Source organism: Cotesia typhae, unplaced genomic scaffold (genome assembly GCF_013202065.1).
Source record: "Cotesia typhae breed Kobodo isofemale line unplaced genomic scaffold, CoteBio_Ctyphae scaffold_152, whole genome shotgun sequence".
Lineage (NCBI taxonomy): Eukaryota > Metazoa > Arthropoda > Insecta > Hymenoptera > Braconidae > Cotesia > Cotesia typhae.
Window position 1 is genome coordinate 6001884 of NW_027423776.1, and position 10136 is coordinate 6012019.

The 10136-nt window shown below is 28.9% G+C and overlaps 4 protein-coding genes across 4 annotated transcripts; 2 read left to right on the forward strand and 2 right to left on the reverse strand.

The window, feature by feature from the left end:
• Positions 1 to 12: 12 nt before the first annotated feature.
• On the forward strand, positions 13 to 2948 carry L(2)10685 (5-methylcytosine rRNA methyltransferase l(2)10685). Its single transcript, XM_074256515.1, has 6 exons — positions 13 to 165; positions 508 to 693; positions 965 to 1565; positions 1636 to 1922; positions 2009 to 2271; positions 2760 to 2948. Exons 1-6 carry the CDS (start codon positions 85 to 87, stop codon positions 2902 to 2904), a joined length of 1563 nt encoding a protein of 520 aa, XP_074112616.1. The 5' UTR covers positions 13 to 84; the 3' UTR covers positions 2905 to 2948.
• Positions 2918 to 7793, reverse strand: Mfs3 (major facilitator superfamily transporter 3). The gene is made up of 8 exons (XM_074256516.1): positions 7688 to 7793; positions 7555 to 7610; positions 5712 to 5935; positions 5253 to 5486; positions 4714 to 5178; positions 3880 to 4012; positions 3567 to 3808; positions 2918 to 3488 (listed from the first exon to the last, which is right to left on the reverse strand). The coding sequence occupies exons 2-8, from the start codon at positions 7574 to 7576 to the stop codon at positions 3312 to 3314; spliced, it is 1497 nt and encodes a 498-aa protein (XP_074112617.1). The 5' UTR covers positions 7577 to 7610; positions 7688 to 7793; the 3' UTR covers positions 2918 to 3311.
• Positions 7794 to 8197: 404 nt separating this feature from the next.
• LOC141535782 (sperm flagellar protein 1) lies at positions 8198 to 9063 on the forward strand. Its single transcript, XM_074255892.1, has 2 exons — positions 8198 to 8471; positions 8555 to 9063. Exons 1-2 carry the CDS (start codon positions 8348 to 8350, stop codon positions 9061 to 9063), a joined length of 633 nt encoding a protein of 210 aa, XP_074111993.1. The 5' UTR covers positions 8198 to 8347.
• Lsm3 (U6 snRNA-associated Sm-like protein LSm3) lies at positions 9064 to 10126 on the reverse strand. The gene is made up of 3 exons (XM_074255889.1): positions 9958 to 10126; positions 9768 to 9875; positions 9064 to 9317 (listed from the first exon to the last, which is right to left on the reverse strand). The coding sequence occupies exons 1-3, from the start codon at positions 9976 to 9978 to the stop codon at positions 9135 to 9137; spliced, it is 312 nt and encodes a 103-aa protein (XP_074111990.1). The 5' UTR covers positions 9979 to 10126; the 3' UTR covers positions 9064 to 9134.
• Positions 10127 to 10136: the final 10 nt, after the last annotated feature.

The window sequence follows — 10136 nt, forward strand, 5'->3', positions numbered from 1 at the left end:
ATAAAACAAGCATGGTTTTAACCTTTCAGGACATAGAATGTTGTCATTGTTTAGTTAATAATTGTTTATTTATATTTTTGCAGAATGACATATATTTTAAGGAAGATTAGAGTTGGTTCTTTAATTACAGAGCCCAGGAGGTATAAACATGGAGTTGGTAAATGGGTATGTCGGTTTTTTTTTTTTAAACAAACACTAAAAGACGTCTGATATTTATTTAATTATTTTTAATTAAATTTTAGTATAAAAATTATAATACTGAAGTTAGCGGTCAGTTGTCAATTTTAAAAATTTTTTTAATAAATCAATTACAATAAAAAAATGCTTCTAAAAATTTTCACTTGTAATTTTTATTAATTTTTACATGTGAAATTTTTTTTTAATTTGTTGAAACCAGCTACCTTCAGTTTCATAAAAAATTAGAAAACTGTCAGATGTCTTCTACTGTGTATTTTAATATTTATTTACTTTGTTCACACAAAAATTTTTCAATTATTTTATTTTCAGGTAGCGTTGAGAAATAAGCAAAATTTACCAAAAGAAAAAGCTTTGACTTATTTTGATGACTTTTATCAGACAATATATAGGTCGATGTGGCCAACTATCAGGGAAGCGATGTTGTGTGAAACTCATAAATATGTAGCAGTTGTCAATAATTTTGCAGATACTGAACCAATTGTTCAAAAGCTTCAAGTAAATATTTTTTACACTAAAATTTTATGACACCGAACTTGACAGATATTAAAAATGTTTTTAGAATTTTATAGCAATTAAATTATCATAAAAAAAATTTAATTAAAAAGTTTCACATGTGAAAATTAATAAAAATCACAATTGAAAATTTTTAAAAGCATTTTTTTATTTTAGTGAATTTATTAAAAAAATTTTTTAAATTAACAGCTGACGGCTAACTTCAGTGTTATAAAATTGTTTATTTCTATTACTCATACTCTATTATTTCTAGTTATTAGGAGCTTTGAATGTAAGTGACTTGCATAGAGTCCATAAAGAAAACTATGAAGAACGATTGAGAAGAAGAGATGACAAAGTTTCACCACAACCCGACTCAGAGCCAAAGCTAGTTAGTCAATCAGCGATTGTTAATAGATTAAAATCAAAAGCTCAAGAAGAATTGCAGTCACTGTTTCCTCCCGACTATGATGCTGCTGGACAGTTCATGGACAATAAGGAAAAACACAATGAGGACGAAAATTATGAAGATGAAGTGCCGAAAATAAAAAAACTACTGGAGCCGTCGCAGATGAGACCGATAGAAGAGGATTTAAAGTCTGCTAAGGCTGACGAGAATCGTATTGTCAAACCGTCGATTGGCTTGACCTCTGCAGCTTTGCAAGAATTTATTCCTGCGACGAAGCTCAAAGGTCTGGACGACTATATTCTCGAGTCAGATCCCTATCAACATTACAAAGAGGGTTCTGATTTTCAAATTAGGGTCGAGCCTGAGCCAACGATTGAATTTCCGGAGCATTTAAAGATTTTCGCTTTCGAGGAAGGGAATAATTCAAGGTTTCCTTCTCCTAGACGTTCATTAAATGGCACTTTCGGTAATTGAAGGTTTTTACTTATTTTTATTTGACTTATCATGAAATTAATTGTTATAATTATTTGATTCAGACTATTATTTGATGGATGGAGCTTCAATTCTTCCTGTATTGGCTTTGGGTCTCAAGCCAGGTGATACGATGCTTGACATGTGTGCTGCACCAGGTGGAAAATCTCTTGTTGCGCTCCAAACTCTATATCCACAGATCTTGGTCTGTAATGACATTAAATTGAGTCGGTTACATCATTTAGAAGATGTCATGAACGAATACTTGGGTAATCTTGATCACTGGGAAGAAAGATTGTTCTTAACCAATAAGGATGCCAGAGAAATTGAAGATAAAAATGTTTATACTAAGGTATACCCTCTAGTGGATCAATTGTAATGATTATTTTATTTTAAATAATTTATTTTAAGCAAAATATTTTACAATTTTTATTTTAGATTTTAGTTGATGTACCGTGCACCACTGATCGTCTCAATCTTCATACGGAAGAAAACAATTTATTCAAACCATCTAGAATAAGGGAAAGACTTCTGCTGCCAGAACTTCAAACAGAAATTTTATTACAGGCATTAAAAATCATGCCTGTCGGAGGTACTGTGGTTTATTCAACGTGCTCACTTAGTCCTATTCAAAATGATGGAGTTGTTCAGATGGCTTTGAAAAAATGTTGGGAAGAAACACAGTCAACTATGATTGTCAAGTATATAATTTTATTTCCAAGCTTTTATAACTTATTAAGTAAAAATATGGTAATTATTTACAAATGGAGTTCGACATTTTAATTTTCATTTTTTTGAACAAAATTTGTTTTCAAAAATTTTGATATATATATATATATATTTTTTTTTTTTTTTTTTTAATATAAAAAAATGAACGATTAAAAAAAAAGTTTATTATCACAATTTTAACAAATTTTCAAAAAAATGTATAAATTTTTTAGAAAATTGTGATTTTTTGAATTGTTTGTTTTTTTATGTACTTAAAAAAAAAAAAAAAATTATCAAAAAAAGATATTTTCGATATCACCACCATAAATCCGCCATAAAAACAAGCAGAATAAAAAAATTGATTAAAAAACATTAATTTTTTACCAAGATATGGTCAAAAATAGGATGGTCCCCATTTACAAATAATTACTAAAAATGTTATTAGAAATAAAAATATTAAATTAATTATTTTTATTTACAGAGACTTATATGAAGCGTTGGCACCACTACGTTGTATATACCGCTTTGGAAATGACTTTGGATTAAAATACGGTAACATCGTAGTACCGACTCCTAAACATAATTGGGGTCCTCTCTATTTTTGTAAAATAGTTCGGGTTAATTAAAATGTACATAAGATTAAATGTAATAAATTTTTATTAATTATTTACACAAATTGTTTTTTTTTGTACTTAAAAATAAATATAGTCTACGCATTTGATAAACTTATCCCTGAAATCAACTTCCCACTTAGATATTTTTATCTACATTTATATATCCAGCAATATATATTTTTAGTTAACTAGAATTCAAATTTGCGCGCGCAAGCGCGCGCCTTACTATAGCGTTTGCATATATTTTCATGCTCATGATATATTCGACCAATCACGTTATGAATAATTTGATGCCACATACATTTCATCTCAATTTTATATAAGGATACTTTTTTTAGTGATTTCATCAATTACCATACTCATGCAAGAAATCAACGTGATGTCATTGATTAATAAGTTATATATAAATGAAATTTAAATTAATGTCTGTTTTTTTCCTCGAGAGGAAGAGTTTGATCGCTTGTTTCTTCGTCATGGGACTCAACGTTATTCCAAGATTCTTCTTTACTCGACCCGAAAATACTGAAGACAACTACTTCGATCAGCAAAAAGCCAGAAGTTATGAAGAAAATAATTCTCCACGTTGCGATTGATGGCTGAAAATAAAAATTGTTATAAAATTTTATCATACTTAGTACTAAGAGATTAATTAAATAAATAAATTTAATGCTTACATCTTTTGAAGTAATATGCCCAATAATAATCGGCATAACAATTCCCGGAATAGTGGCGAAGAAATTTGTTATTGCTACAAGAGTACCAGCGAAGTTAGGAGCGATATCAATGTGGTTGCCTAGAAATCCGCTATACATAGCACCCATTGAAGTTATTCCAATGGTCATAAATGTAACAGCAACTTCTCGATTATTTCCAGCGAACGCCACGATAATCAAGCAGATTGTTGGTATTACAGAGCCTTTAAATTTTTTATTTATTAGAATAATTAATTAACAATTTTAATTCATTAAATTTAATTTAATTACTTACTGCAGAAGGTTCCAATTTTTCGTGAAAGAGTTCTAGAAATCCAGTTCTTTGCCTCACATATTGCTAATATTTTACTGATGGCCATCGTGAAGAACCACATGCATAAGTACGGAATAGAAGAGAGTGTTGTATTCTGTAGGCAATTTATCAATATTAAAATAATTATTAATACGGAAATTGAGAGACATTTGATAATTTAAATAAATTTTTCATCTAATAAATTATAGCTAAAAAAATGTATTTTAAAATTTTCATCTTTAGAAGCTCTATAAAATTATAAATGTAGTTTTGGTAATTATTTACAAGTGGAGTTTACTATTTTAATTTTTTTTTTTTTGAAAAATACATAAAAAATGAACATTTAAAAAAAAAAGTTGATTACCATAATTTTAACACATTTTACAAATTTTCAAAAAAAAGTTGTAAATTTTTTATAAAATTGTGATTTTTTAAATTGTTTTTTTTTTTTTTTGTATTTTTCAAAAAAATATATATTAAAAACATCAAAAAAAGATAAAATAAAAATTTTATCCAAAAAGATGAGACAAAATTTTTTCCAACTTTTCAAGGCAAAAAAGCTATCAAAATATTAATTTTTTGATATTTTTAATATTACCACTACAAATCCGCCATAGAAAAAAGCAGAATAAAAAATAACTAAAAAGTGTTAATTTTTCACCTCGATATGGCCAAAAATACGTTTGACCCCACTTGTAAATAATTACCGTAATTTTTCTTAAATAATTTTCTAGATCTAGTTTATTTTTTAAGAAAAATCTAAAATTTATCAAATGCCTGCTAGTTTAAAAGTCATAATAATTAAAAAAATTTTACAGATTTTAAATCAAAGTGTAAAACTTGCTTCATGTAGGTTGGGAGTTGTGTGAGCATCATATACCAGCCAACATTGCTACAGAAGTGTGAAACCAAGATAGCGAGAAAAGGTATAGATTTAAGAACTTGTCCCCAAGGAACCGCCAAATTATGATGCTCCGTATTTCCACTCTGACCAAGCGATTTAAGGATGTAATTTTTTTCTTCCTGGCTGATGAATCTACGCTGCTGTTCTGGAGAGTCTTCAATCATCAGCCACCAGGCAGTACACCAGATAAGACAAAGGAGTCCTTCAATATAGAATACCCACTCCCAGCCCATACTAGCAGCGATAATCCCTGACAGTAATGTCGCGATCACAGTTCCAAGTGCCGTTCCCGCGTAGATGATTGACGTCAAGACACTTCTCTCATTTGGGGGCGCCCACTTGGAAATCATAACATGCATCGCTGGGAAGCTGACACCCTGAAGTAGATGTAATAAATAAATTAATAAATTTATGTCAGAGGAAATATAAATAATTTATGTTAAAGACTTACTCCGCCGATTCCTTGAAGAAATCTCATGAAGACAAATAGCCAGTAATGCCCGTAAGCTGCGGGTGGTGACAACACAGAAGCCGCAACATTGAGAAGAACTGCGCCATTCATCACCCACTTCGCAGATACTAATTCAGACATCCGTCCGCCAGGAAGCATCGAAACTAAATAACCAGCAAAGTATGCTGATAAAATAACGCCCTGCATGCTTCCATCCCAGAGGAATGGTCCGTCCTAGAGCAAAGAAGAAAATAATAATGAAGCATTGTAAATTATAATTTACAATTATTCTCACCGCTCTACTTCCTAGATAAATTGACTTTCTACATATTTATAAAAAACGTGCGTATAATATGCCCTACTTTTAAATATGCAGTAAAGTTAAAGAAGAAAAACAAAGTATGTATACTTGTATTTATAACTTGGTGTATTTATATTACACTTGGTAGTTATATTTACTTCTTTAGATTTAGATGTCACATTGAAGTTCACTGTCTCGTTGATTGATGTGAGATTTTCCGGGCCTTTAAGTCCCGTATGATTTACCATTGCCACTATGGCTATACTGACATTGACCTTGAACCCATAGATAATTGCCAGACCAATTGAACCCATTACCGCCATAAGATATCGGATGGCGAAGCATGATTTTGGTGGAGTCCGTTGATGGACGCCTCCTGCCGCTGAAAGAGAGAAGAATATATTAATTGTTTATAAGGTCATGTTGTGTTACTTATTACTCATTATTTATTTATAGAAGTACAAATAAGTTATGTAAATATTTTTTAAAAATTATTTTTTGGTTTTTCAAAGATTGTATGCAAAAATTTGGGATAAAAAATTTTCAAAAAAAGATAAATTTTTAATGAAAATTAATTTAGCAGATATTTGATAATTTTAATAATTTTTGTAACAAATAAATTATAGAAAAAAAATTGACATGAAGAAATTTGAAAAAATAAAAAATACAATTTTTTAAAAATAATTTTTCGGAAGAAATTTTTTTTGTTAAATAAAATTAAAAAATGATCAAGTGAATGTTAACTTTAAAAACGTGAATCCTATCTTGTCCACATTCCTGAGATAAAAAATGTATTTATGCTAACTTTAACGTCATAAATTTTTCTGTCAATCAATCACTAAAAATGTTAAGTGAAGCGTAATATCAATGATTGAAAAATAATTCGTATTTATGGTAAGAATTTATTCATTAAAATAAAAGAATTAATTTTTTGAAAGTTCAAGAAAAAAAATAAATAATGACATTAAATTTAGCTGTCACTTCACAATTGTTTTAATTTTTTTAACAAATAAATTATAGCAAAAAAAAATTATTAAAAAAATGGACTTGTAGAAATTTTAATAAATTAAAAAAGTAATTTTTTAAAAATAATTTTTTAGAACAAATTTTTTTGTTTAAGAAAATTAAAAAATTGTCAAGTGGCAGCTAACTTTAATGTCATAAATTGTCAGAAATATGTTACTTTGCTCATATACATGAGGCACCATCTATTAGACGTTTAAAGTAATTACTAGGCATCTAGAGTAGTCTCTTACATTGTGACATACTCACTCTCGACTATATATATATAGCTCTGTACCGATCACACGTGAATCTAGAAGTTCAAAAGGTGCAACTACATATAGACGCATATATAATCAAAGTGTTATATTATTACTAGAATAGTCATCCTTCCTATTTTCCACAAATTATTATAAAAATCCTTCATAAATAAATATCGGTATGACAATGATATAAATTTGATTCATTAATATTTCATCAGCAGTACAGATGAAAAAGGAATTATGGGGCCACGTGTTAGCAGTCACGTAGGACGCTTTTGGGCGTAAGAAGTTTTATACATTTATTTTATGAGGCTATCGTTGAAGCAGTTAGAAGGAATAAATGATATGATGCAATGGATTCACGTAGATTTTCATTATACCAATATATGCCAGAACTAATTTTCTACTTAATCAAATCTGGATTAATTATTCATAATAATAATAAAAATAATTAATATTATTTTTCTAATTGAATTAAATGAACAATTGAATCAACTCCAAACAAATTAATTCTATTCAAATGTAAATTAAAAGTGTTTAAAGATCCGTATGTAGTAGATTTCGCGCGCTTACATCGATCTGGAGGGGAAAAACACAAGGTCAAAAGGTCGAATTATGAAATTTCAGCACTTTATCCATCATCCCTTTAAATTAATGAAATTTAATTTTTAGTAATGATAATAAATTTGGATAAAAAAGTTAGTTTTACATAAATTTGTAAATAAAGAGTACTTACAATCAGGAGTTTCAACAGCCATCGCAACTTTTAAACAAAAATTACCGGCACTTTATCTGCAGAATTAATTATTATTGTATTAGATTACTATTGAATTAAAAAAAATATTGATTTAGATGGTTAAAATAAATACCGTTTAATATTAAACTCAGCAACTGCGTACGTGCGTACTGAAGACGCAGAGATGTGACTTAACTTGGGTCTTTTGGAGATTTGGAAGAACATTGCCGGGCGCGGCAGCGTGCGCGTCTATAAATATACCCTACAAACTACTACTACCAGTATCCATCACTCATACAGGTAAAATGCGCATGGGTGAGACTTGTTGAATTGTATTCGATGTCAAATACAAGTAACATGGGGTATTATTATCATTATTATATCAGTGAGTCGAGGGTTCATCGATTCTTCTAAGTTTTTCTTCTTAATTTATATCAGCCGCTTCTTCTTCTTCTTCTTCTTCTTCTTTTTTTTTTTTTTTTTAAACCAAAAAACTGAAATGTAAATTTTTGTTAATAATTTTACTATTAAAATAATTATTATTATTAAAATTTATAAACCTTTTAAGGGATGATGCAGCATTGCGCTGTTATAGCGAAATATTGAAGGATATTATTACATCAACTTAACGCGTCACGTTCAAATGGATTGCGCAATTGTCTAAACTACTAACTATAAGCTGCAAGTTCAAAGTACTTGTGTCCTTAACAACGGTCAAGAGTATATAGAACATAAATATGACAGATACAACTGACATTAACCGAGATTTAAGCTGTCGCTCTTCTTATAAATAATGAGCTATTGTATTAATACAGATGAGCTAAGTGATGAAAGTTTTTACGGAATTAACATCTGGCTGGATCAAATAACTTTCTCACGCCCGCGAAAAAATATCGCCAGAGATTTTTCTAATGCTGGTATTTAATTTAATCTAATCATAGCATTATATTTTTAAGATATTGACATCACTTTTTGTTTGTTTTACTTAAATTTAATCTAGTATTTATGGCGGAGTTGTTAAAAAAGTATTATCCGAGATACGTTGATCTTCACAATTATTACCATGGTAACAGTCTAGCTAAGAAACTTGACAATTGGAGAACGCTTAATAAAAAAGTTTTATTAAAAATAAATCTTAAATTGGATGATAAACAAATTAACGAACTTGCCACATGTAAAGATAAGGCAATCGAAAATTTGTTGTTGAAAGTTAAAAATAAAATTTGCTATGACTGTAACGATGAGAATGCGTCATTGTACTCTGTTGATGAGCAGGACATCGACCGAGTCCACACGATTTTCAATCTTAACGTCCAGAGCAAGGTTAAGCCCAAAAAAGTGATTTTGAAGCTCAAACAGGAGCTAGAAGAAAAAAGTAAGCTTGTTGATAAGCTCAATGAGAAAATCCGGAACCTAGAATGTCTTCTTCAGCTGAAAGAACAGAAAATTGAGGATCTTTCTGCGCAAATAGTTAGATTAAAGTTTGTAACGATGAATAAAACTCGGTGAAATTTTTTATATAAAGCATATTTAATGTCTTTGAGTGTTGATTGACATTTGGGTAAATATATATTTTAATTTCAACACTGAGCGCGCATACTTGGCGGTGAAACCAAAATAACACCATCTCCACGGACAAATAACATTGGGATATTTCTTTTGGTTGTTCTGTAAACTTCTTCGTAGGTTTCTTCGTCAATTTCGACAGTTGTTACCGTTTCTTCGGCATCTCCCAGGATCATATTTAAATGTTGATCATAAGCCTGTAAAGTAATTTAATTTTTATTTTTTAAAAATTTAATTTAAGGTAATTACAAAAATCTAAAAAATTTATGACATTAAAGTTAGCAGTCACTTTACAGTTTTTTAATTTTATTTAACAAAAAAATTTGTTCCAAAAAATTATTTTTTAATTTTTTTAACTTCTACATGTCAATTTTCTTTCTATTTTTTTTTTGCCTATGCTAAATTAATTAAAATAAAATTAGCCTATAGCGAAAAATTTTTATTTTTTTTTTTTTATTAATTGAATTAGCAATAAAAAAATATTTTTAAAAAATTGCAGGTATAGTATTTCAAATTTTTTACATGTGGAATTTTAAAAAAAATTTTTTTGTAATAATTTTATTAATAAAAAAAATTTTTAAAATTTTTAGATGTCGGCTAAAAAAAATTATTAAACAAAAAATCATGAATTATAAAAAAATTATTACATGTAAACGTCCGCGTAATTCACGTTCATTCCTCATTTTGACATAAATCCTTTCATCAATACTCAATTTAATTAAATCCAAAGGTTCCTTGACATTGATCGCCAAAATCTGCGTAAAAAAAACAACAATATAGGTTAGAATATTTTTTAATCGTCTTCCAAGACTCAGTCAAGTCAAAACTAAAAGTTACCTGCTCGGCTTCATCAGCCATTTTTTCAGTAATAATTATTTAAACAAAATAATTCCTCAAAAACAATTGTTACAACAATTATTTGTTGTTAATTTAAATCAATAAAAAACTGCGCGAGATTTCAAAGTTAATCTGTTTTGATCTGCTGAATTAAAGCTACCGGCTGGCTGACAAAAGTA